The sequence below is a fragment of the Sapajus apella genome, unplaced genomic scaffold, assembly GCF_009761245.1.
Source record: "Sapajus apella isolate SASKATOON/1434 unplaced genomic scaffold, GSC_monkey_1.0 scaffold21, whole genome shotgun sequence".
Lineage (NCBI taxonomy): Eukaryota > Metazoa > Chordata > Mammalia > Primates > Cebidae > Sapajus > Sapajus apella.
Window position 1 is genome coordinate 1,739,235 of NW_022436961.1, and position 24,426 is coordinate 1,763,660.

The window sequence follows — 24,426 nt, forward strand, 5'->3', positions numbered from 1 at the left end:
TTTGGAAGGCTGAGGTAGGGGATCACTTGAGGTCAAGCATTGGAGACCATCCTGGCCAACATGGTGAAACCCTGTCTCTGCTAAAAATACAACAATTCGCTGGGTGTGGTGGCATGCGCTGGTAAACCCAGTACTTGGGAGGCTGGGGGAGGAGAATCGCTTGGACCCGGGAGGTAGAGGTTGCTGTGAGCCGAGGTCACCCACTACACTCCAGCCTGGCCGAGACACTGTCTCAAAAAAAAAAAAAAAAAACTTTCTTAATAACTACCTGCTAAAGTCATCAATAGTCTAAAGAGTGAAAGAAAAATATCTGGGAGAAAAACATCCAAGAAAAATAACTTGAAAAAACCCTAACCAAAGAGAAACAAAATAAAAGTTGCCCATGAAAAGCAAGAGAATATTCCCCAACCTGCTAACCTGCCTTCAACAGAGAACAAATAAAGAATCTGGCCACTGAGATAAAAGATACAATCAAGTAAGCCTCCAAGCAAAACGTGGATGGGTGAGCCTTGGGTCAGGGTGTCAAGAAAACAAGGGGAATTTCTAACTGATGGATTATATGCTCTAGGTAGACAGAGGAGACTCATGCAGGCCATGCACAGGGTGTCCCTTTGGGCCAGCACTGGGTGCCCATTCGAGTCAAATAAAACTGGTGTAATGTCAACTTATCCTCTATGTGAACTCTACCCACAGGGATGAAGACATAGCACAGAGTGAGATGGGAATTTTATATGTCAGACTATTTTGATCTTAACCTTAAGTATGTCATTGCTTGACTTTCCCCCTTCCTTTCCTTCTTGCTTCTCCTCTGTCCAAAGCAGCAGTCAGGAAGAGACCAGACCCACACTAGCAAGACAAAGTGTTGGACCATGGACCCTTCCAGGCCCCAGCTTAGACACAGCTTTACAAATGAGGGAGAATGTTAACATCTGGCGAACCGAGGGGAAGGGTATGTGAGTTTCACTGTACTACTCTTTAAACTTTTCTATATATTTGAGAATATTCCAAAAAAAACTTGAGCAAACAAAAGAAAAAATATATACAGCTCCGAAAGGTTGAGGTAGGGGAGGGATGAAAACGGCATCAATTCTCCAAATCTGGTCTAAGATAAATTCTCAGTAACTCTAAACCTTAGACCCAACTATCAACTTGCACCAACAACCTTGGAGATTATTTTCTAAAAAAACAAAAAAGCCCTGAGCAAGTCCCTCTCCCTTGTGACATCTGTTTCCCTAGGCTGGGCCAGGTGCTGACCTTCAGCACCCACCCCTCAGTTCCCTCCTGAGTGGGTGCCAGGGTCTAGGAGGTTCCACTGGCCTCTGCAGGCTGAGGTCACTCTTCCCCATGAATGGCCAGCTTGGCATTCTCAGAGGGTGCCACAGACGCCTTCATCTGGGGACACCAACAGTACCCAAGGGATTAAACAAGGACAGTTTTTCCTACGCCTCTGGCTAGCAAAGAACTGCCAACGTGGGAGTGGAACAATTCATTGCCAAGGGACAAAACTCATTCGAATGACAGCGTATTCCAGCACTGGCCATTCCAGGAAAGTGGGGAGGGGAGCTTCATAATGGGAAAGGAAATCTGTTATTCCCTATACATCATAATTCACTTGATGAGTTAGTCAGGAAGGAAGGGAAACCTATTTGAGTGCAGCGTCTGGCTGGCTGGCTCCTTGTTGACCTCCCCACTCCACCAGGGTCCCCCTCCCTGGGTTCCCAGTCCCCCTCCACAGAGACCAAAGGACCCAAGTGTCTGCCTGCGGTGTTCCGCAGGGACTCACAGGGGCACCACACTCTCCCCGAAGGACGCGGCCTGACTCCCAGGGCTGGGATTTACCAATGTCACTCAGCAAGGTGAGGATGGCGCCTTCCCGCAGGCCACAGCAGTTCTCAAACTGGTTCAGGTACTGTCAAGAAAGTGAGAACAGCGTCAGAGCTGGTAGTCACAAACCACGGGAAGTCCACATGTGTCTCTTATCAGCCAATGTGACCAGAGAACTGATCCCAGGCCCTGATCTTCGGGGGACCTGCTTTTGAGGAAGCCAGGGTAGCAGGATTAGCAGGGATTGGCCCGAGGAGGAGAAGGAGGAAGAGGAAGGAGGAGGAGGAGGGAGGAGGAGGAGGAGAAAAGAGGAGGAGGAAGAGAAGAAGGAAGAAGAGGAAGGAGGAGGAGGAGGAAGGAGGAGGAGGAGAAAAGAGGAGGAAGAAGGAGAAGGAGGAAGAGGAGGAGGAGGAGGAGGAGGAAGAGGAGGAAAAGGAGAGGAGGAGGAAGCAGTCCTGACCACCTCCGGGCTCTCACATCCTCACAGCAAAGGCTCTGTGGCAGGGAAAGTTTGATTCTCACCGGCTGCTGAAGTTCTGAACAAGGCAGGCCGAAGTCTAAGTACAGGCAATAGGAATTCTCTGTGTCTAAAGGTCCCAGAGACAGGCCAGGCTGGGAAGGCATCACTGGAAACCACCTGCTATCTCCTGGCCACGTGGGTGATGGTAACAGTAGGAAATACTGAGCACTTATTACGTGCCTGGTGCTGGAGGAGCTCTGCATGGATTAGCTCGGCAAACCCTTCCCTGTGTGACCTCATTTAATACTAACCACCATAGGTGGAATCCCCATGTTGGAGGAGGAAACTGAGGTTACAGGGTCGGATACCTGTTGGCTCACACAGCTGTGAGAGGACAGTGCTGGAAGGAGGCACGGGTCAATGTGAAGCTTGAGCCCAAGCCCTCAACCCCCTGCCTTCCAGGCCCCTCAGCTGTCCCTGTGCTGTTGGAGCTGGCCTCAGAGGCGGAAAGAGAGGAGCTTGCCAGCTGAGCCTCACAGGCAGGAATTCACATCATATTCATAAACACTCAAGTCTGTCTACGCACCTGGCATACAGACTTTTAATATCAACTCTTACATGTGCCTATGTGCTGGCCAAGCCTGCCTCTCTGTGCCCATGGGTGGAATGCAGATTTTGAACTTTTTAGAGGGAACGAAGGAAACAACAGATAGCAAGAGCCCCGGACAACAGTGTCCTCCCCCAGCCCCACTGGGTGACACAAGGACAGGGTCCCTTAGGATTCGAGGCCTTCCTGTCATCCCCTCAATCGTCCTGCAACCACGCCAGGTCGGTCATGTTAAACTTTCCATCTCTTCTTCCCTGGCTCGTTGGCTCTTTGCCGCCTAAAAGACCAAGTCAAAAAGCCTCTGCCTCACTTCAGAGCCCTCTGTCATCTGGCCACATCCCACCTACTTCCAGGCTGCCCTCTGTGAACTCTCCGCTCCACTACAACATGGCTTTATCTCTACACAGCTGCAGTTAGTAATGGGTGACTGTCAAAGGTTAGCAAAATAAAGAGGAAAATCAAAGTGCTGCCGAGTTCCCCGTCTCTCATTGTGGGTCATGCCAAGAGCTGTGTTCATATCCTGCTGTGAGTGCCACTCCCAGGATGTGCCCATCTCCAGGGACAGCCACTCCGGCAGGCCAAGCCCCATGGAAAATTTCCTTTTATTTATCTCTTTCTTTTGAAACAGGATTATCTTTTTCTTGAGACTGTGTCTTGCTCTGTTACCCAGGCTGGCATGCAGTGGCACAATCATAGCTCACGGTAGCCTCAACCTCCTTGGCTCAAGCCATCCTCCTACCCCACCCTCCCAAGTAGTGGGGACTACAAGTGCACGCCACCACACCTGACTAATTTTTCATTTTTTAGTTTTTGAAGAGACAAGGCCTCGTATGTTGCCCAGGCCAGTCTCAAACTCCTGGCCTCAAGCTATTCTCCGGTCTCAGCCTCCCAAAGTGAAAAGTTCTTGTTTATTTAAAGAGGCACAAGGGCCTGGAGGAACAGTGAGAACAGCGCCTGACATGTGACTGGGAACGGCCACTGAAAGGGATTAAATGCCTGGGCTCCCGCCCCCACTCTTGTGACGCTTCCAGAGGAGAGGAGAGGTGCAGGGGGCTGCACTCGCAGAGCAACCGACCTCTTTTTCAATTAAAATAAAAATTGTTTTGGCCAAGCACGGTGGCTCACGCCTGTAATCCCAGCATTTTGGGAGGCTGAGGTGGGCTATCACTTGAGGTCAGGAGCTCGAGACCAGCCTCGCCAATGTGGTGAAACCCTGTCTCTACTAAAAATACAAAAATTAGCCAGGCATGGTGGTGCACGCCTGTAATCCCAGCTACTCGGGAGGCTGAGGCAGGAGAATCGCTTGAACCCAGGAAGCGAAGGTTGCAGTGAGCCGAGATCATGCCACTGCACTCCAGCCTGAGTGTCACAGCGAGGCTCTATCTCAAAAACAAACAAAAAACTTATTTTGCTCATAGCTTGCAGTTTTTATGTTATATGGTCTTATTCAGTCTCACAGACGGAGAGGTGGCCTGAGGTTGGGCCCCTTTGGGCTGGGACCCAGGCTCTGCTGCTAAAGCTATGTGAGGCCCAACCTCTCCGGGTCACGACACCCACCTGTGATGTAGGAACCATACTGTGCACCCATGTGTGAGCTGTTGGAAATCGAATGAGGTAACATGAACTAGCAGGCTGTGTTCTGCCATTGAGAACAATGGAAAGGAGGGTACCCAGAACTGCTCCCGGGGCCAGGAGGGGCTGCCATGAAGAGGTGGTGTGGTGAGAAGGCGGAGAGCAGAGCCCCACAGATGAGTCCAGGTGGGTCAGGTGGGTCGGATGGGTGGGCTGGGTCTGCAGCCCTGGCCCAGCTCCCTGATCGCAAAGCCTGCTCCCTCCCTGCTACACTCCCCACCACCATGTGCGGTGCTGTCCTATCTCTGGAATAAAATCCCTCCTAATAAGGACAGCAATGGTGCTAGCACCAAAGGCTTGAAGTGGCCGTAATGTGTCCAGGGAGGAAGCATTTGTTTTGGAACTCGCCCAGCCTTCCCCACGCCCAGACCTGTGATGAGTTTCCTCGTCATTGGAGTAATCCCAGCAGAGTATGCAGCACGCCCTTCCCCCTTCCCTGGCATTCTCGGAAGTGCCTCTGACTCACACACACAGCAGCCCCAGGTGGGCAGGGAACAGGGGATCTGAAAGGCAAAGCAGTCCTGCTGGAGTCACTGGGGCTCCCCAAGCTTCCTGATGATGACAGCAGTGAAAGGTCTCCCCGTACCCCTTCCTGGTGTCCCACCTGCCTGGACAGGCTGTGCACCTGGTGGCTGCAGGAGCCTCACCTTCCGGAGATCTCCTCCTTGGCAATACTCCATGGCCAGCAGGGGCAGGTCATTAGGCGCCAAGTTCTGCATCCCCTCAGGGACATCCCGAGCAGCCACCACATTGGGGTGGCTCAGCCTAGGAAGGAGGAAAACCAATGAGAGCTCCTGCCCAGACCCATCCCTGCCACCCCCACCAGCTCTCAGCAACAAAGGCCCAGGATAACCCAGGGCTTCCAAACAGAGGAAGACGGGGCCCAGGATGGGCGGCCAACTGCAGTGCCTGGGTCAGTGGAGCTGGCCCAGCCCCACCCACAGCACCAGAACTCAGACCCCGAGGGCACGCTGCATGTGACTTGGGTTTCTCGTGCCTGCCACATCCCAAGTCCTCATCGTGCTGCCAAACTGCTCCTACGAGGGTCTTCCAATCTCATGCCCTCCACATGGGGAGGACGTGTCACACACGCTAGCGGGCAAACAACGTGGTGCCTGATTTTTGTTTTCGTATTTTTTTTCTTTTCTCTGTTTACTTCTCGGCAGGTTGATTCACGCACACACATCACCCCCAGGTGGACATGCAGAAAGGGGTCTAAGAAGGAACTCATGTAACCAAATGCAACCATGATGTAACCAAATGGCACCTCCTCTTTTTAAGAGGCTGGCAGAGGAGCCCCTGCGTGGTGTCCTCGCTAGCTCTTTTGGAGCCCACCTAATGCCTCACTAGCTAGGAGGACAGCAGCCACCAGGCAGACGGAAGCCTGGTCTCCATACTGGAGGAATAAATGTCAGCAGCAGCATGACAGCAGAGAACGGTCACGTACTACCTTGAAATTGGAAATATAGGAGGAAAGAACGCTTTTTTGCTGACAAAGGAAAAGTCACCATGATAACTTATTAAATTGTTTAAATTATTTAATATTACGAAATTGATAAAAAGCCCTTGACGAGGCCCCGTGTGGACTTAGCTGCTCCTCCTCTAGCGTCTTTAGAAGCAGCAGAGTCGCTGCGGAGACTGCCAGGCTGGCATCCTGATGGAGGGGCTGAGATTTATGGCTCTCCTTTCAGATGCAGTGGGGGCTGGTGCTCCAGGTTTCCCTCGGGTCCCTGCACGCCAGGCCTCACCTTCTCATGATCTGGATCTCCAGGCACCACCGGTCTCGGTTCCGCGGGCTGAGCTCCTGCCGGCACTGCTTGATAGCGATCTGCTCACCTGTTTCCTACAGAAACAGCATGGTGGGGATCAGAACAGTGAGCTGCAGGCCAAATCCCACCTGTCCGCTGCAAAGGAGGGGTCTCCAGGACCCAGCTGTCACCTACAATCACCTCCTGGTACCCCTGGGCCACATGTGCACCCCTTATGGACAGCCCCGTGGCAACTGTTCTTCGGGCTATCTCCTCACCACCCCACCTCTCACCCAGCCTCTCCAGCCTCATTTTGTTTTGTTTTGTTTTGTTTTGTTTTTTGAGATGGAGTCTCACTCTGCATTGGCACAATCTTAGCTCACTGAAACCTCCACCTCCCGGTTTCAAGTGAGTCTCCTGCCTCAGCCTCCTAAGTACCTGGGACTACAGGCATGTGCAACCATGCCTGGCAAATTTTTGTGTTTTTAGTGGAGATGGGGTTTCACCATGTTGGTGAGGCTGGTCTTGAACTCCTGACCTCAAGGGATCTGCCCACCTCGGCCTCTCCAAGTGCTGGGATTACAGACGTGAGCCACGGGGTCCAGACTTGCCTACCTCATTTCTATCCATCTAGAGTCTACAGAGCCTTCAAGGCTCTGCTTCATTCCTAGCTCTGCCATGAAACCTCTGCTGCCCATTCCTGCCTGGAGAGGTTTCTTTGTCCAAACCTCAGCTATTGCTGGGACACTGCTTATAATTGACCATGATGACCTATAAAAATGGCACTTGGATGTGGTTTAGGCTAATAGTGAATGCCACATTGAGTGTCTTCCTTGTTTCACGGGAGAGTTTTGCCTCTTCAGAGAGAATGCAAGCATAATATAGGAGATGAAACACCAGCTGGTTCAAATTCCAACTATGCCATTCACTAGCTATGTGACCTTGGGTGGGGTCACATAGACCAACTGAGTCAAACCACTTGATCTGACTCAATTTTTCATCTGTAAAACGGGAATATTGATAACCACCTGTCAGGGCTGTCATGAAAACAAGCCCCTAGCAGGTGTTAGTAAACCCCACACAGCAGGGAACCCAGGTCACCTGAGCACTCCTGTTTAAAATCCTGCAGAGATCGGCTCCCACCTTCCTTTCCAGCCACTCTCCCAAGACACTGCAGCCACACGGCACCACCCGTCCCAACGGTCAGCCCTGCTCCTCTACACTCACCAGCACAGGTGCATAGGCACCATGGTCTGCCCAGCTCAACAGGGTCTCGCCCTCCGCTATACTCCTATTACAGCTAATTACTTCAGTGCACACGCCAAAGTGTCACTTTCTGCAGAATAACGAGCTGTTTTCTCTTTTCTTTGTTAAATTACAGACCTGTCCATCTTCATGGGCTTTAACCTCTACCCAGGTGACCAGCAGCATCCTCAGTGGTGGCTCCTCCACCTGCTGAATCATAAGCTGAGCCACTGGCTCCTGGCAGCCTCCCCTCTTCTCCCTGGTGCATGAGTGGGGACGCTGGAGAGGGGCAGGCCCTGAGGCTGTGGCACGGGCAGCAGGGAGAGCGGCTCTGGCCTCGGGCACTCCAGCCGCTGCCAGGGAGTTACCACTGCGCCAATGTTACCTCTTTTAGCTGTGGGGGTTTCCAAGATGACTGAGGGGCAGCTGCCCTGGCTACAGCTCCTGGAGCCCCGGGCTGAGAGGCGATCCTGCCACCACTAAATGAGCTGACCTGTACCAACATCCCAACAAGAGGCTGAGGTAGGAGGATTGCTTAAGTCCAGGAGGTAGAGGTGGCAGGAGATCTGGGCAACAGAGTAAGCCTCTGTTTCAAAAGAAAAAAAAAAAGGACCCACAGAGAACTACAGCAAGGCCTCCCGCTGTGGCTGTTCCCACAGCAGTGGAGCCACCTCAGTCTTCCGGTTACCAAACTGGCCAGGATCCCTGCAGGAATAGGGACCTTCCTAGCAAGCAAAGGAAAAATGGACAGCTCCACACACACCAGAAGCTGTTTAGTAAGGCCACTGAGTCACTGACCAATGAACCAATCCCTAACACTGACACCAAGAACCAAAAGCTTCAGAAAAAAGGTAGAAACGGAACGGTAGACTCCATGCCAGAAAGCAGGTACCGGCAGGTACCGCCAACGCCTCTACAATACTCTGGGAAGCTGCTCTCAGCAAAGCCCAATACCACTTTGGCTAAGCTTTCCATCAGACAGTGGCCTTGCATGCCTGCTTTGTTTTTTTAACAGCTCTACTGAGAATAATTCGTGCACCATACAATTCATCCATTCAATGGTTTATGATATACTCAAAAGTTGTGAGACCAAAACCATGATGCACTTTAGAACATGTTCACCATCCCACAAAGAAACCCCACACCCGTCAGCAGTCGCTTCCCACTCCCCCGACCCCTCCAGTCCTAAGCAGCCACCCATCTCTTTCCATCTCTATGGATTACCGTGTCCTGGATGTTTCCTATAAATGGAATCATACATCATGTGGCCTTTTGTGACAGGCTTCTTTCCCTGAGCACTGTTTCCAAGGTCCACCCATGCTGCAGCCACAAGCTTACGTCTGTGACTACCGCAGACCCCTCAGTCCAGTCTGCAGCAGTAGGCATGGGCACCCAGGTTCTGCCCTAAGTGTCCTTCTCATTCTCTCTTTGCCTATTAGAACCCTGATCTTTGGCCTAGATTCTGAGGCATCCTCTGAAGAACTGACTTCTTTCAACAATTGTAAACCCTGTTGCTATTTTTTGTTTGTAGAGATAGGGTCTCACTCTATTGCCCAGGCTGCAGTGCAGTGGAGTGATCATATCTATCTGCTGCCTCGAGCTCCTGGGCTTAAGCGATCCTCCCACCTCAGCTTCAAGTAGCTGGGATTACAAGTATGTGTCATTGTGTCCAGCTACGTTTTTAATGTTTATTTTATTTTTGTAGAGACAGAGTCTCACTATGTTGCCCAGGCTGGTCTCAAACTCCTGGCCTCAAGTCATCCTCCTACCTCAGCCTCCCTAAGCACTGGGATTACAGGTACAAGCTCCTGCACCTGGCCACTTTGTTGCTATTAAACTGATTACGACAGTGGCACAAGTCACGGTGGACAGAAGTCCACCTCAAGCTTTTCAAGAATTAGAGAATGTGGCAAAAGAATAACATTTCTGGCCAGGCACGGTGCCTCATGCCTGTTATCCCAGAACTTTGGGAGGCTGACGCAGGTGGATCATCTGAGGTCAGGAGTTTGAGACCAGCCTGGCCAACGTGGTGAGACCCCCATCGCTACTAAAAATACAAAAACTAACTGGGTGCGGTGGTGGGTGACTGTAATCCCAGCTACTTGGGAGGCTGAGGCAGGAGAATTGCTTGAACCCGGGAGGCCGAAGTTGCAGTGAGCTGAGATCACACCATTGCACTTCAGCCTGGGCAACAAGTGAGATCTGTCTCAAAAAAAAAAAAAAAAGAAATAACATTTCTTTAATTGATGTGCAGATCATGTTACACCTCCCTGTACCTCTCGATTCCTGGTCTGTTCTCAGGCTGACATGAACTTAGTTTCAGGTTTCACTTCCCCACAGTGCTCAGACTCGGACAATTTTTGCCCAGTTCTGTGGTAGCTTCGTCCACAGCAGCTCTGCCTGACAATATCTGCTATGGTTTAAGTGTCCACAGTTCTCCAGAATTCACTGAAAGCCAGTTCCTGTTGTAGCAGTATCACCTCAGTATTAAGAGGCGATTCGGCCACGATGGCTCTGCACCCGTAGGTGGGACTGATGGTTATAAAAAGACGAGTTTGGCTCCTTTTGTCTCTTGCCCTTTTGCCTTCACCCTATGATGATGCCTTGATCTTGGACTTCCTAGCCTCTAGGACAGTGAGAAATAAATCATTCTAAATCACCCATTCTCGGCTACTCAGTGACAGCGGCACTGAGTGGACTGAGACTGCTACAGACACTTGCCTCCAGTTAGATGGAGTTTGCAGCAGAGCTCAGACGTGGGGAGCGCAGGGTTCCACAGAGACCGATGGCCCCATTGCAGTGTGGGGTGCCGTTGCCAAGAGCATCTGTCCACCTCGGTCCACCCTGCAGCATTTCCGTGGACAGTATTCCAAGCAGTGGTTTAGCCGAAGAGACTGTAACTCATGCTTCGTTACCTCAGAATGACTGAGACTTTAAGCCAAGATACTGAAAAATCTGCAGCAACTTAACTTCAGTACGCAGAAGAGTGCACTCATTTTATGGCTCCCGTAACACATTATCACAAACTTGGTGGCTTAAAATAACACACTTTATTTCCTTGCAGTTCTATCTGCTGAAGTCTGACGTGGGCCTCCCTGGGCTAAGATGTTGGTGGGGCTGTGCTCCTTCCAGAGGCTCCAGGGAGAGTCTGTTTCCCTGCTTTTCCTTTTCCATCTCTAGAAGAACCACTTTCTTCAGCTCACGGCCCCTTAGCCCATCCTGGCATCAGCCATGGCCCACTGCATTGTGGTCACATGCATGGCTGACACTGGCTCTGCTGCCTCCCTCTCCCACGTTTAAGAACCCTTGGGATTACACTGGGGCCCCTGGGAAGCCAGGCCAATCTTCCATCTAAGGGCAGCTGATTAGAAAACTTAATTTCATCTGCAATCTTAATTTCCCTTTGCCACGCTGCCCCACCTGGTCATAGGTTCATGGATTACGACGCAGATTTCTTGGCAGCGTTGGAGGGGATTATTCTACCTATCACATATAAAACAGGACAGATAATCAGATCCAAAAGGTAGATTACATGACTTAGTTTATTAAGTGATTTAGGTAATCTGTCTAGCTACAAATTGGATAATTGCAGTCTTTTGCCCAACATAAACATTGGACCTAAATACAGCTGCCACTTGGCCCAACCCAAAATCAGGAGGAGATTTTGACACTGAAGACTGAAGATTTGATACTGGCCTTAAATATGCAAACACAAACTTAAAAAACTGAACTCAGCAATGTGAACACTGAACAAGTCTTGAAATAACGGCATAGAAACCAAAACTAACTTTCTACTCACAGACAGCTCAGCTTCGCCCTAGAGTTGACAAGAAATCCTGAATTCCTGGGCCTAGGAAGGTCTGCTCTAGATACAGACATACTTAAACTTTTCATAACACAGTGGCTCTCATCTGCCTCTGAAGTATTCTGAAATATTCCCAGTTTTTCCATGAGTAATGTTTTATTTGAAACAGAAATACAAACAGAATGACTTTGTTACTAAAAAACCTGCTCTAGAAAGCAAAATTCAATTAAAACAGCCCAGAAACAGGCTACAAACACTGGATATGAAACTCTGGGTAGTTTGTTCTGCACTAGCAGTGGAACTCAAGCAGATGTAAAGTAACAAAGATGGCTTACTTTATTTTGCATGGAATCTAATGAGTCTTAGCTCAGTTCTGTGGAAACCCAGACTGGGCCTGAGCCATCTCAATATCCAACTTCTAGTACGTGAACTCCTTGTTGGCGACAAAACTTAAAACTGCTTTGTAGCCAGGCACAGTGGCTCACACCTATAATCCCAGCACTTTGGGAGGCCAAGGCAGGTAGATCACTAGAGCCCGGGAGTTTGAGACTAGTCTGGGTAACATGGCAAGACTCTGTCTCTACTAAAAATATTTTTAAAAACTAACCAGGCATGATAGTGCAAGCCTGTAGTCCCAGCTACTTGGGAGGCAGAGGTGGGAGAATCGCCTGAGCCTGGGAGGCCAAGGCTGGGCAATAGAGCCAGACCTGCGCTGAGCTGCAGTTAAGCTGTGATTGTGCTGCTGTACTCCAGCCTGGGCTACTGGAGTGAGACCCTGTCTCAAAAAACAAACAAAAAACAACAACAAACTGATCTGTATTTTGAGAAAAGGGAGAAAGGGTCTCCTGTATGTCCACATTGAATGTAATGATTATGAAGGTCCTCAGAATTTGCAGTTCCTTGCCTTTGATGCATGAAAACATAAAACTTGTGTATAAGCATGTGTGTTACAAGGTGTAAAAAAGGCAGAGGGGACCGGGCGCAGTGGCTCACATCTGTAATCCCAGAACTTTGGGAGCTGAGGCAGGTGGATCACAAGGTCAGGAGATCGAGACCATCCTGGCCAACATGGTGAAACCCCGTCTCTACTAAAAATACAAAAATTAGCTGGGTGTGGTGGCATGTGCCTGTAGTCCCAGCTACTCGGGAGGCTAGTCAGAGGTTGCAATGAGCCGAGATTGGGTCATTGCACTCCAGCCTGGCGACAAAGTGAGACTCCATCTCAAAAAAAAAAAAAAAAAAAAAGGCGGCAGAGGGGGAACACATCCTCAGATCAAAAGGTGCCTGGCAGAGGCGAGCTGAAAACCAGTCACAGGAGAAACAAAAGGGGCTGGCCCAGCTTCCTGAAGTTCGGCTCTTTCAATGACTCAGGGGAAACGCACAGAGGCCAAGAGCCACATTTAGATCCTTAGCGCAGAAAACCCAGGGTCCCATTATCATGGCAAGTGTCCATCCAGGCCACTGTGGACACGGGGCAATTAGTAACAACCTCCTCCTCCTTCTCAGAACCCACCCCCTGAGAAGAGTGCTTCAGAAAGGACGCGCAAGGCTGGGACCAGAGAGACTGGGCAGCAGGACCCAGTCCTGGGAGCCAAAAGGTTGGGGTCGGGCTGCAGTTTCACCCAACTCAGCAGGTGACTGAACACACCCTGTGCTCCAGCATCGCCTGGTTTATGCTAAGAGGGACATGACTTCTTCACCCTACTCCCTACAGTATAGACCCCCAGGGGCACAGTGGCCTCCCGCCTCAGCCACAGGAGCCAGGTGCTCAGGCTCAGGAGGCAAGCAGGTCAGGTGTAACTCCCTCCCCCACTGCCTGGTAAAGGTGCGACAGGACCCCATGGTATAAGCCTCTGCGTCCTTATCCATAAGATGGGGATGGCTCCACCTGCTCCAGGGAAGTCAGCTAAAAGGAAATGTGGATCTGTCTGCAGGGAGCCAGGAATAAACGACTGCAGCCCCACTTCCTTTTCTCGCCCCGTGGAGATGCTGCTCTGCCCACTCGAGTTGCCTTCTGTCTTCCTGCCAGGTGCTCGAAAGTCTATCTCCTTTCCAGATCCTGCTCAAGTTCCATTTACCCCAAGAAGGCTCCCTTCCCCAGCATTCAGGAGAGATCGTGCAGACAGGGAACCCAGCTCGGCTGCCACAGGATGCCCTGGAGAAACGGTAGCCACTGTTAGCACACACTTTGGTGCTTGGATTTAGACTCATTGAATGCGTTCCCGAATGTCCCTGGATCACTATGATCAGAGAGTAAGCACACAAAGGGCAGGGCCCCTTTTTTCCTGGTATCCCTGATGGAGCTCAGGCCCAGACTCTATAAATCCCTAGAGAAGTGACTGAACAGAGCAGAGGCTTTAAGGCTTCGAAAGACACATATAGGCTGGGGTGAGATTCGTCTTGTTCCGTGAAGGGTCGAATACAGATCCATGCTGCTTCATAGAAGGGATCGTTAATACTCTGCCTTCTAATAGCCAGCACATACACTGCCTCCTCCACCCCCACGAGCATCCCGCAGGGTTCCAGGCAGTGCTTCCTGGTCCCCCTCACAGCCAAGTGAACAAAGAACATGACGGTATCTCAAGGTACCCTGGGTCGCTTCCAGAAGGCAGCTAACCCACATCCTGCCCAGCCATGTTGGGGACCCAGCACTGAGGCGACTGATACCTGAGAATCCCCATAATCCATGTGAGAAGTGGGGGCCCACAGCCAAGATGCTGACAGAGCCAGGATCTGAACCCAGGTCTATGCCTAAGTCTCGTGTTTGCTCCCCTCCGAAAACATGCTGCCGGGTGGGGGACTCGTTATCTCTTTCTCTTCTTCCTTTGTATTGAACAAAGGTCTCATTGAAAATATCAGCCTATCTAACCCATACTGGGAAGTGGCTTGTGCTGACCCCTGGGCTGGAGGTCTTAGGGAGTCCTGACAGAGTGCGGAATGGTGAGGCCCACGCATAGCAGGAGAACCACAGGAACAGGGGAAGCAGGTGGGGGGCTCACTTGTTAACTGGCCGCCCTCCCCGGAAAACATTCAACGTGGGGTTCTCTGTTTAACAAGGACGACTTGCAGTGTTTTGTCCTCCAAAGAAGCATTTTCCAACCAAGTGCAGTGGTTCATGCCTGTAATCCCAGCAATTTGGAAGGCCAAGACAGAAGGATTGCTTGAGCCCAGGAGTCCAAGACCAGCCTGGGCAACACAGAGAGACCTCATCTCTACAAAAATAAAAAATTAGCCAGGCGTGGTGTCTCATGCCTGCAGTCCTAGCTACACAGAAGGCTGAAGTGGGAGGACTCCTTGATCCTGGGAGTTCAGGGCTGCAGTGGGCCCTGATCGAGCCACTGCACTCCAGTCTAGGTGACAGAGGGAGACCCTGTCTCAAAAAAACAACAACAAAAAACCAACAAAGAAGTGTTTTCCCCTTCCTCCTTCAAAAAGGTTTAGACTGTGGGGAACGGGGAGAGCCTATGGAACACCGAGGTCCCACCCTGAGTCCCCACCACAGAGGGCCACAGGCATAATGGAAAAAGCATGAGGCTGAGTTCGAGAGAGACACAGGTTTCAATCCTAGCCTCTTTGCTTGCAAGCTCAGCCTCTATGAGTGAGTCACAGGGACTGTGCTTCAGTCTCCTCAGCTATAAAATGGGAACAAAGACAACAGTACTTCCTTTCGGAGTTGTCAGGACTGGACAGAAGGCACGTAAATACCTAGCCTGGTGCTGGCGCATAGTAGCTTCTTCTCAGTAAATGATGCCCCTGATTATCAGGCCACTTCTCTGACTGAGGATACCAATGCTTAGGGGCTTTTTCATATAATTTCTATTGTGATAACTAAAACACTCCCTCTTCTGCAGACGAGATACAGTGCGAGGAGTGTTAGGAAAGTGTGCACTGTTGCCACGTGGAGTAAAACCATGAGAGTTAACCAACACCACCAGAGCCCAGCTGCTTCTTTCAAGAGGCTGTGAACAGGGGGGTCCCCAACAGAGAACACACATGCTCATCTTCCAAACTTGGACAATGATCAAAGACCTCTCCTCAGCACCCAAAGCAGCCCTAGAGAGTTCCCAAACTTAAGGAGAACCCGGGAGGAAGGTGGGGAGCTCCCTGGCCTGGGTCGGGCTTAAGGGCCTCCACTGAGGACCTGCAGGCGCTCCACTCCTCCTGCTCCCGTCCACCTCTACTCCACCACTAAGTCCTGTAAATTCCACCCCTTAAATCTCTTTTTTTTTTGAGACAGAGTTTCACTCTTGTTGCCCAGGTTGGAATGCAATGGTGTGATCTCGACTCACTGCAACCTCTACCTCCCGGATTCAAACAATTCTTCTGCCTCAGCCTCCTGAGTAGCTGGGATTACAGGCATGCACCACCATGTCCGGCTAATTTTGTATCTTTAGTAGAGATGGGGTTTCTCCGCATTGGTCAGGCTGGTCTTGAACACCTGGCCTCAGGTGATCCACCCGCCTCAGCCTCCCAAAGTGCTGGGATTACAGGCGTGAGCCACTGTACCTGACATAAATATCTCTTAAGTCTGCTTACCTTTCCCCATCTCTCACCTGGATGACTCCAAAACCATCTGACCTGGTCTGCCCGCATCACTGGAGCAGTGCCGCAGCACCCCAGTAGCAGCTCCTGAGAGCTGGTTGTTAACTATTCAGGAATCTGGCTGGAGCGGGCTGTTAAACTGCTGGTGGCTTTAAGTCAGCCCTGGTGGGAGTAGCTACTCCATGGGAACTGCTGCCCACTATGGATCAGGGCATTGCTTCCGAGAGCTGGTTTTTCCCAGCACGCCACCCACTGCCTGGGCTGTCCCAATCTGTCCCTATGGGCACAGTGCCTCCCTCTAATATCGTTCCACAGCTCCTCTATCAAAGCAAAACCTCCTCGGCTGAAACTGTCCAGAAAACACCACAGGATCTGACTCGTACCATCCACCTCGGACACCCAGACATTTGTGCCCTGTCCTCCCTTCCAGCCACGCTGGCCATCTGACCTGCCCAGTCACCAAACCTGCCCTCCACAGGGGCCCCTCAGCAGCCTCTCCCTCTGCCTGGAACTCTCCTTCTACCCTCTCTGCCCAGCAGACTTCTATTAGGACCTCAGTTTAAGCGCCACTTCCTTGGGGAACCTCCTTTGACTCCGATGATCCCACTCCCAACAGAAGTTCCCAGTGCACTGGGTCCCTCTCCCAACTTGCACTTATCACACTTAGGAGCTTACATTTCTAACTAGTTGACGAATGGCTCTTTCCCTTCTCCAAAGAGGTCTGCTTTAATCACCACTGTACCCATAACAGACATTTGATGAACATTTGTGGACTGACTGAGTGGTTGATTTGGGGCACCTAGCACATATACAACGTCAGGCATTTGCTACAGGAGAACTTAAGGAGCTTCAAGGCCAGATCCAGCCTTGGCTGACCAGGAACGCAGGATCCTGACGAGACTTACTCCACACACAGATGGGAAGGACAGCAAAGGAGCCGGCCTGGAGGAACTCACCGGGAGAACCAGCTCTCACGGAACAACGCCATCCCAGACGGGTGTGCAGAGGTGGCCTAGAGCTGGTCCTGGAGGAATGTGGATGAGAGGGAGGCCTGTCCCAAGACAGGGCTCAGTGGCTGAACCATAAGGAGCCAAGGGGAAGAATGATGGAGAGGCAGGTGCAGACAGACTGCGTGGGGTTTAGCCGGCAGAAGGAGGAGGCTGGCTTTCGGCTTTTTAAAAGTAAGGAACAGGCCAGGTGGAGTGGCTCAGGCCTGTAATCAAAACACTTTGGGAGGCCAACAGGGGCAGGTCATCTGAGGTCAGGAGTTTGAGAACAGCCTGGTCAACATGGTGAAACCCTGTCTCTACTAAAAATACAAAAATTAGCCGGGCGTGGTGGCGGGTGCCTGTAATTCCAGCTACTCAGGAGGCTGAGGCAGGAGAATCACTTGAACCCGGGAGGCAGAGGTTGCAGTGAGCTGAGAACATGCCACTGCACTCCAGCCTGGGCGACAGAATGATATCCTGTCTCTAAATAAATAAATAACAAATTAAGACTTTTGAAAGGGGAAGGAACTGGAAAGTCATAATTTCATATTCATGGATTAGAAGAATATTGTTAAAATGGCCATGCTACCCAAAGCAATATAAGATTCAATGCAATCCCTATCAAAATAACAATATTTGTCACAGAATAGAAAAAAATCCTAAAATTCATACGAAACCACTGAAGGCCCCAAATACCCAAAGCAATCATGAGCAAAAAGAACAAAGCTATAGACATCATAGCACGTGAATTCAAAATATAATACAAAGCCATAATAACCAAAACAGCAATGATACTGGTATAAAAACAGACACATAGACTAATGGAACAGAGCAGAAAACCCAGAAATAAATCCATGCACTTACAGCCAACTCATCTCGAACATAGGTGCTAAGAACATACACCGGGGAAAGGACATTCTCTTCAATAAATGGCACTGGGAAAGTGAATATCCACCTGCAGATGAGTGAAACTAGAGCCCTATCTCTCACCAGACACAAAAATCAACTCAAAATACACTGAAAACTTAAATATAAGATCTGAACCTATGAAACTACTAGAAGAAAATAGGCCAGCCATGGTGGCTCATACCTGTAATCCCAACACTTTGGGAGGCCGAGGTGGGCGGATCACCTGAGGTCAGGAGTTTGAGACCAGCCTGGCCAACATGGCAAAACCCCGTCTCTACTAAAAATAAAAAAATTAGCTAGGGTGGTGGTGTGCACCTGTAATTCCAGCTTACTGGGAGGCTGAGGCAGGAGAATTGCTTGAACACAGGACACAGAGGTAGCAGTGAGCTAAGATCATGCCACTGCACTCCAGCCTGGGCAAGACTCTATCTCAAAAAAAAAAAACCAAAAAAACAAAACAAAAAAAAAACAAAATAAGCTGGGTGCAGTGGCTTACATCTGTAATCCCAGCACTTTGGGAGGCCAAGGCAGGGGGATCACAAGGTCAAAAGATCAAGACCATCCTGGCCAACATGGTGAAACCCTGTCTCTACTAAAACTACAAAAATTAGCTCGGTGTGGTGGTGCAGTATCTGTGGTAGTCCCAGATACTTGGGAGGCTGAGGCAGGAAAACTGCTTGAGCCTGGGAGGCGGAGGTTGCAGTGAACCGAGATTGTGCCACTGCACTCCAGCTTGGCAACAGAGCAAGACTCCATCTCAAAACAAAGAAAGAAAAGAAAAGAAAAAGAAACGGCACAGTGGCTCATGCCTGTAATCCGAGCACTTTGGGAGGCTGAGGTGGGCAGATCACAAGGTCAGGAGTTCACGACCAGCCTGGCCAACTTGGTGAAACCCCACGTCTACTAAAAATACAAAAATTAGCCATGTGTGGTGGTGAGTGCCTGTAATCCCAGCTATTCGGGAGGCTGAGGCAGGAGAATCACTTCAACATGGAAGGAGGAGGCTGTGGTAGACTGAGATCACACCACTGCACTCCAGCCTGGGCAACAGAGTGAGACTGTCTCAAAAAAAAGAAAAAAAGAAAAACTATAAATAGAACTATGATATGATCCAGCAATCCCATTACTGGGTATCTATCCAAAGGAAAGGAAACCACTTTACCTGATTTATTGGCACCTCATGTTTATTGGCACCCTCATGTTTACTGCAGCACTGTTCAAAATAGCCAAGATATGGAATCAACCTAAATGTCCATCAATGAACAAATGAAAACGAAAATGTGGTACACCGACACAATGGACTCTTATTCAGCGATAAGAAAGAATGAAATCCTGTCATTTGTGGCAACATGGATGAGCCTGGAGGGCATTACATTAAGGGAAATAAGCCAGGCCCACAGAGATAAATACCACATGTTCTCACCCATCTGTGGGAGCTGAAAAAAACTGATCTCAGTTGGGTAAAGTCGGTTGGCCGACGCCTGTAATCCCAGTGCTTTCAGACGCTGAAATGGGAGGATCCCTTGTGTCCAGGAGTTCGAGACCAGCTTGGGCAACAGAAAGACCTAATACCTACAAAATTTCAAAAATTAGCCAGGCATAGTGACATACACCTGTAGTCCCAGCTACTCAGGAGGCTGAGGCAGAAGGATCACTTGAGCCCAGAAGGTCAAGGCTGCAGTGAGCCATGATGTCACTACTGTACTCAGCCTGGATGATAGATTGAGACCCTATTTCAAAAGAAATTAAAAATTTAACAAACAAACAAAAAAAAGGCTAGGCATGGTGGCTCATGCCGTAATCCCAGCACTATGGGAAGCCAAGGTAGGCGGATCACCTGAAGTCAGGAGTTCGAGACCAGCCTGGCCAACATGGTGAAACCCTGTCTCTACTAAAAATACAAAAGTTAGCCGGGCGTGGTGGCGCATGGCTGTAATCCCAGCTACTCAGGAGGCTGAAGCAGGAGAATCGCTTGAACCCAGGAGACAAAGGTTGCAGTCAGTTGAGATCATGATACTGCACTACAGCCTGGGTGACAGAGCAAGACTCTATCTCAAAAAAAAAAAAAAAACTGATCTCACCCAGGCGTGATGGCTCACGCCTGTAATCCCAGCACTTTCAGAAGCTGAGGCAGGTGGATCACCTAAGGTCAGGAGTTCAAGACCAGCCTGGCCAATGTAGTGAAACCCTGTCTCTACTAAAAATACAAAACTTAGCTGGGTGTGGTGGCACACACCTGCAATCCCAGATACTAGGGAGGCTGAGGCAGGAGAATCGCTTGAACCTGGGAGGCAAAGGTTGCAGTGAGCCGAGATTGCGCCATTGGACTCCAGCCTGGGCAACAAGAGCAAAACTCCGTCTCAAACAGACAAACAAAAAAACCTGATCTCATAGAAGTAGAAAGTAGAATAGTGGTGACCAGAGGCAGGAAGGGGTGGAGGATAGGGGCCAGAGGGGGAATAGGGAGGGACTAGTTAATGGGTACAAAATTACAGTTAGGTGGAATAAATTCTAGTATTCTACAGAACAACAGGGTGACTGCAGTGAATAAAAATTCATTCTGTATTTCAGGCCAGGCGCAGTGGCTCATGCCTGTAATCCCAGCACTTTGGGCGGCCAAGGTGGGCAGATTACCTGAGGTCAGGAGTTTGAGACCAGCCTGGCCAACATGGTGAAAACCCTGTCTCTACTAAAAATACAAAAATTAGCTGGGCATGGTGTAATCCCAGGTACTCAGGAGGCTGATGCAGAGAATTGCTTTAACTCAAGAGGCAGAAGTTGCAGTGAGCCGAGATCACACTACTGAATTCCAACCTGGGCAACAGGGCAAAACTCAAGTCTCAAAAAAAAAAAAAAAAAAAAAAAAAAAAAGAATAATTGTATATTTCAAAATACCCAGAAGAAAGAATTTTGACAGTTTCCAACAAAAAGAAAGGATGTTTCAAGTGATGAATATGCCAATTACCCCGACTTGATCATTATACATTATATATGTATCAAAATATCACATTGTACTGTACCCCATAAATATGTACAATTATGTGTCAATTAAAAATAAAAAACAGGCCAGGTGCAACGACTCATGCCTGTAATCCTAGCACTTTGAGAGGCCAAGGCAAAAAGATCACTTGAAGACAGGAGTTCTAGACTAGCTGGACAACATTGTGAGACCCCCATCACTACAAAAAATTTTTTAAAAATCTCAGCTAAGGCCAGGTGCCGTGGCTCAGGCCTGTAATTCTAACATTTTTGGAGGAAAAGGTGGGAAGACTGCTTGACGATGGGAGTTCGAGACCAACCTGGGTAACACAGCAAGACCCCCATCTCTACAAAATTTGAAAAAAATTTTAATTATTTGAAATATGGATTTTCATTATCATTCTAAATGAAATCCTCACTTTCATGTGGATCTGCTTATTTTGTGCTGTGCAGTATTGCAAGTAATACTGGGAAGACATCATAGTCAGCAAATATTTTAAATAAAATTTTTTTTTTGAGACAGGGTCTCATTCTGTCACCCAGGCTGGAGTGCAGTGGCACTATCTCAGCTCACTGCAACCTCTGCCTCCTTCAAGCAATTCTCCTGCCTCCACCTTCGAGTAGCGGGAATTACAGGTGCACGCCACCATGCCCAGCTAATTTTGTATTTTTGGTAAAGATGGGGTTTCACCATGTTGGCCAGGCTGGTCTGAACTCCTCACTCACTTCAAGTGATCCACCAGCCTCAGCCTCCCAAAGTGCTGGGATTACAGGCATGCGCCACCATGCCCAGCCTTTTAAATAATTTTAAAAAAATTGTTTTGAGACAAGGTCTCACTCTGTTGCCCAGGCTAGAGGGCAGTGGCACAATCATAGTCCACTACCGGCTCAAACTCCTGGGCAAACGATCCTCCCACATCAGCGTCCAACTGGGATTACAGGTATGCACCATGGCTGCCTAATTTTTAAAACTTTTTTGTAGAGATAAGGTCTTGCTATGTTACTCAGGCTGGAGGTCTTGAACTCCTGGTCTCAAGCAATTAAAATATTTAAAACTATTTACTCTCATCCTTTCAATGTTCCTATTTCTGTATATTTTATAACATATAATATCAGTATATATTAGTACATGATATTCCACTGTTACCATAGATATGTATAATACAGACTAAGAGCTTAACTTTTTTTTTTTTTTTTTTTTTTTTTTACTATTTATTTAGATGACATAGTCGATAAAGCTTGGAGACCACTAACCTAGTGTCAGTTCAGAAGTTCTGAAGCCCTCTTCCCAGTCCCCCTACTCACTGTCCCAAGATGCCCAAGACCAAAAGTGAGCCCTTGGCCCATTAGGATCAGAGAAAGTGGAGGCAATGGGGAGGGAGCCTAGCTCCCCGCCCCTCCCCAGGCTGCACAGAGGGCCTACCTGATTGTGCCATCGGATGACATTTCCAAATCCCCCTGTCCCAAGGCGCTCTTTCATTTCCCAGGCCCCACACGTCTGGGTTGTCAGGGAAGGTGACCAGCTCATTCTGATGTCGTGCTAACTCTGTAAGCAATTTGGGGTGGGGGACAAAAGGTTAGGATTAAGGAAAAAAAAAGGAGCTCAAAGGGCTTGAGAAAGCAAGAGATACCACTGCTCTTGAATGGGAGAGAAAAAAAATACGCTGGCTTTTTACCATTTACAATGTGTTTGGTTTGTCCAAACTCTGTGGCAAACTTTTGTCCCTTTACCCTCCCCCACCCCGGTTGCTGTGGCAGCAGGCAAGAAAGAAAGCCACCTAGGGAGGCGATGCCCACGCCCTTGCCCTAGCGAGGGAATCCGCAACTGACTCCACCAGGGCCCCCGGGCCTGCCCACCTTCTGCCCGAGGTGGCAGGGACAGAACCTACTTCTGAGCGTCCCTTCGGTCACGTGTGTCTTTACAACATCCCCATAAATCGCGGGTTTCTCTCAAAGCCACCCACTCCCAAGGAGCCACCCCGCCAGAGCTGCTTCACCCGGCTTCCCAAACTTCATCCCGCACAAGTGAAACGCTCCCCTGTCCGCAAGCTGCAACTTTCGAGGGGCACAGAGGGGTCTTCCCGGCCTGCTGGGAGCGGGGCGGCGGGGAGCGCGCCCAGGCAGGGCTGCGGGGCCTGCAGGTGGCACCTGGGCCGCGCCCGCCGGGGGGACTCACCTGTCGGCGGGGACGCGGGGCAGGGGGCGGGATCCCCAGGGCGGGGGAGGCGGGGCTGGGGCGGCCAAACCCGGGGCTCTGACGCCCCCCTAAAAACATTAAAATGCGGGAATCTTAACCCCGGCAGGGCGGCGCGACTTCCTCAAACACTTCCTGCTCTGACGTCACGGAGCACGTGGGCCGTGGTCGCTCTTAAAGGGGCGGCGCGGGGCGGACCAGGTCCAGATGCTGCAAGCGCCTCGGGGCAGGCCCCCGAGACCTCCGGGCGACTCCCCGGGGGCGGGGTGTGGGGGCGCGTGTGGCCTCTACAAAACTCTAGGGAAAAGTAGACTGTGTTCACCTATGTAAAAGAACAGCCCTGAAATGACCCCCTTTACGCCCTGTTCTATTTGGACAAGTGACTTCTACCTGGAGCGGTTTCTGGGCCCGGCCTGGGGATTTCCTCACCCGGCCCCCTAGGCTTCCACCTCGTTGGAATTTCCCGCGCCCGGATGGGATGATTTAGGGACTGTTTGCGAGAGCTGCCATTGCCGCCTGCCCTCTTACGGGCGCTCCCCTGTCTGGGGGGTCGCTTGGCCGGGTGTAGAGAAGGATCAATCACAGCTGACTCCTCAGAGGTGACAGTCCCCCCCACAACCACCCCCCGTCCAGCCCTTAAGAAAAGGAGACCTAGCAGTGTGAGGCCAAACTGCAGCCCCAGCCCCGGTGACGCGGGGAAACCGCGAGGCGCTCAGCTCAGCGCCTGAGCTTCATCGTTCATCTCTTTCCTGCTTGGAGTCAGAATGCCCTCACTACTGAGTTTCTCCGTTTTATGGGATTACATTAGTGGACAAAGGAGGGGTGTGTGTGCGTGTTACTATATTTTATTCAAGCAGGAAAAAAGTACCAAAGGAACCTGAAGATGGTAATAGTAACTCACATCTATAGAGTGCTTTCACAGTGCAGGGCGCTGTTCTAAATCTCTGTACTTAGATTTCCTTATTCAATCCTCTGGGGAACCCTATACATTGGACAATACTGCATCATCATTATTATTAATTATTATTATTATTATTGAGACAGGGTCTTGCTCAGTCACCCAGGCTGGAGTGCAGTGGTGTGATCACAGCTCACTGCAGCCTCCAACTCCTGGGCTCAAGTTATTCTCCTGAGTAGCTGGGACTACAGGTGCACGGCTGCTATACCTGGTGGGGTCTCACTCATTGTGTTGCCCAGGCTGGTCTCGAACTCCTGGACTTAAGGGCTCCACCCACCCGTGCCTCCCAAAGTGTTGGGATTACAGGCGTGAGCCTCTGCGCCTGGTCTGCGTTATTATTATTTCCATTTTGCCAGTGAGAAAACCGAGGCACAGAGAGGAAAACCCTTTACGGTAAAATCATAGGGCTGCTAGGTAGAGGAGCTGAAACTCAAACCCTAGCAACTGGTTCCCAGGTTCTTAATCCGTGGTTAAAAGTGGCATGTTAAGAAGTTCAGAGGAGGCCGGGCGCGGTGGCTCAAGCCTGTAATCCCA

At 50.1% G+C, this 24,426-nt stretch overlaps 1 protein-coding gene across 5 annotated transcripts in view; it reads right to left on the reverse strand.

The window, feature by feature from the left end:
* The window catches only part of IKBKB (inhibitor of nuclear factor kappa B kinase subunit beta), a 61,953-nt gene extending 38,864 nt beyond the window's left edge, over positions 1–23,089 (reverse strand). For 3 of the 5 annotated variants that reach the window (XR_004271925.1, XM_032288080.1, XM_032288077.1), the window contains exons 1-5: positions 22,917–23,089; positions 22,164–22,286; positions 6,272–6,366; positions 5,171–5,288; positions 1,840–1,909 (exon numbers count right to left, since the gene is read on the reverse strand). Coding sequence is in view for 4 of the 5 variants with exons in the window: in XM_032288080.1 (XP_032143971.1) it covers positions 1,840–1,909; positions 5,171–5,288; positions 6,272–6,366; positions 22,164–22,268 (388 nt within the window). In the remaining variant the exon portion in view is untranslated. Of the gene's footprint in view, positions 1–1,839; positions 1,910–5,170; positions 5,289–6,271; positions 6,367–22,163; positions 22,576–22,629; positions 22,811–22,916 lie in introns of those variants that run through there. The other 2 variants (XM_032288079.1, XM_032288078.1) reach the window with 2 other exon arrangements.
* Positions 23,090–24,426: the final 1,337 nt, after the last annotated feature.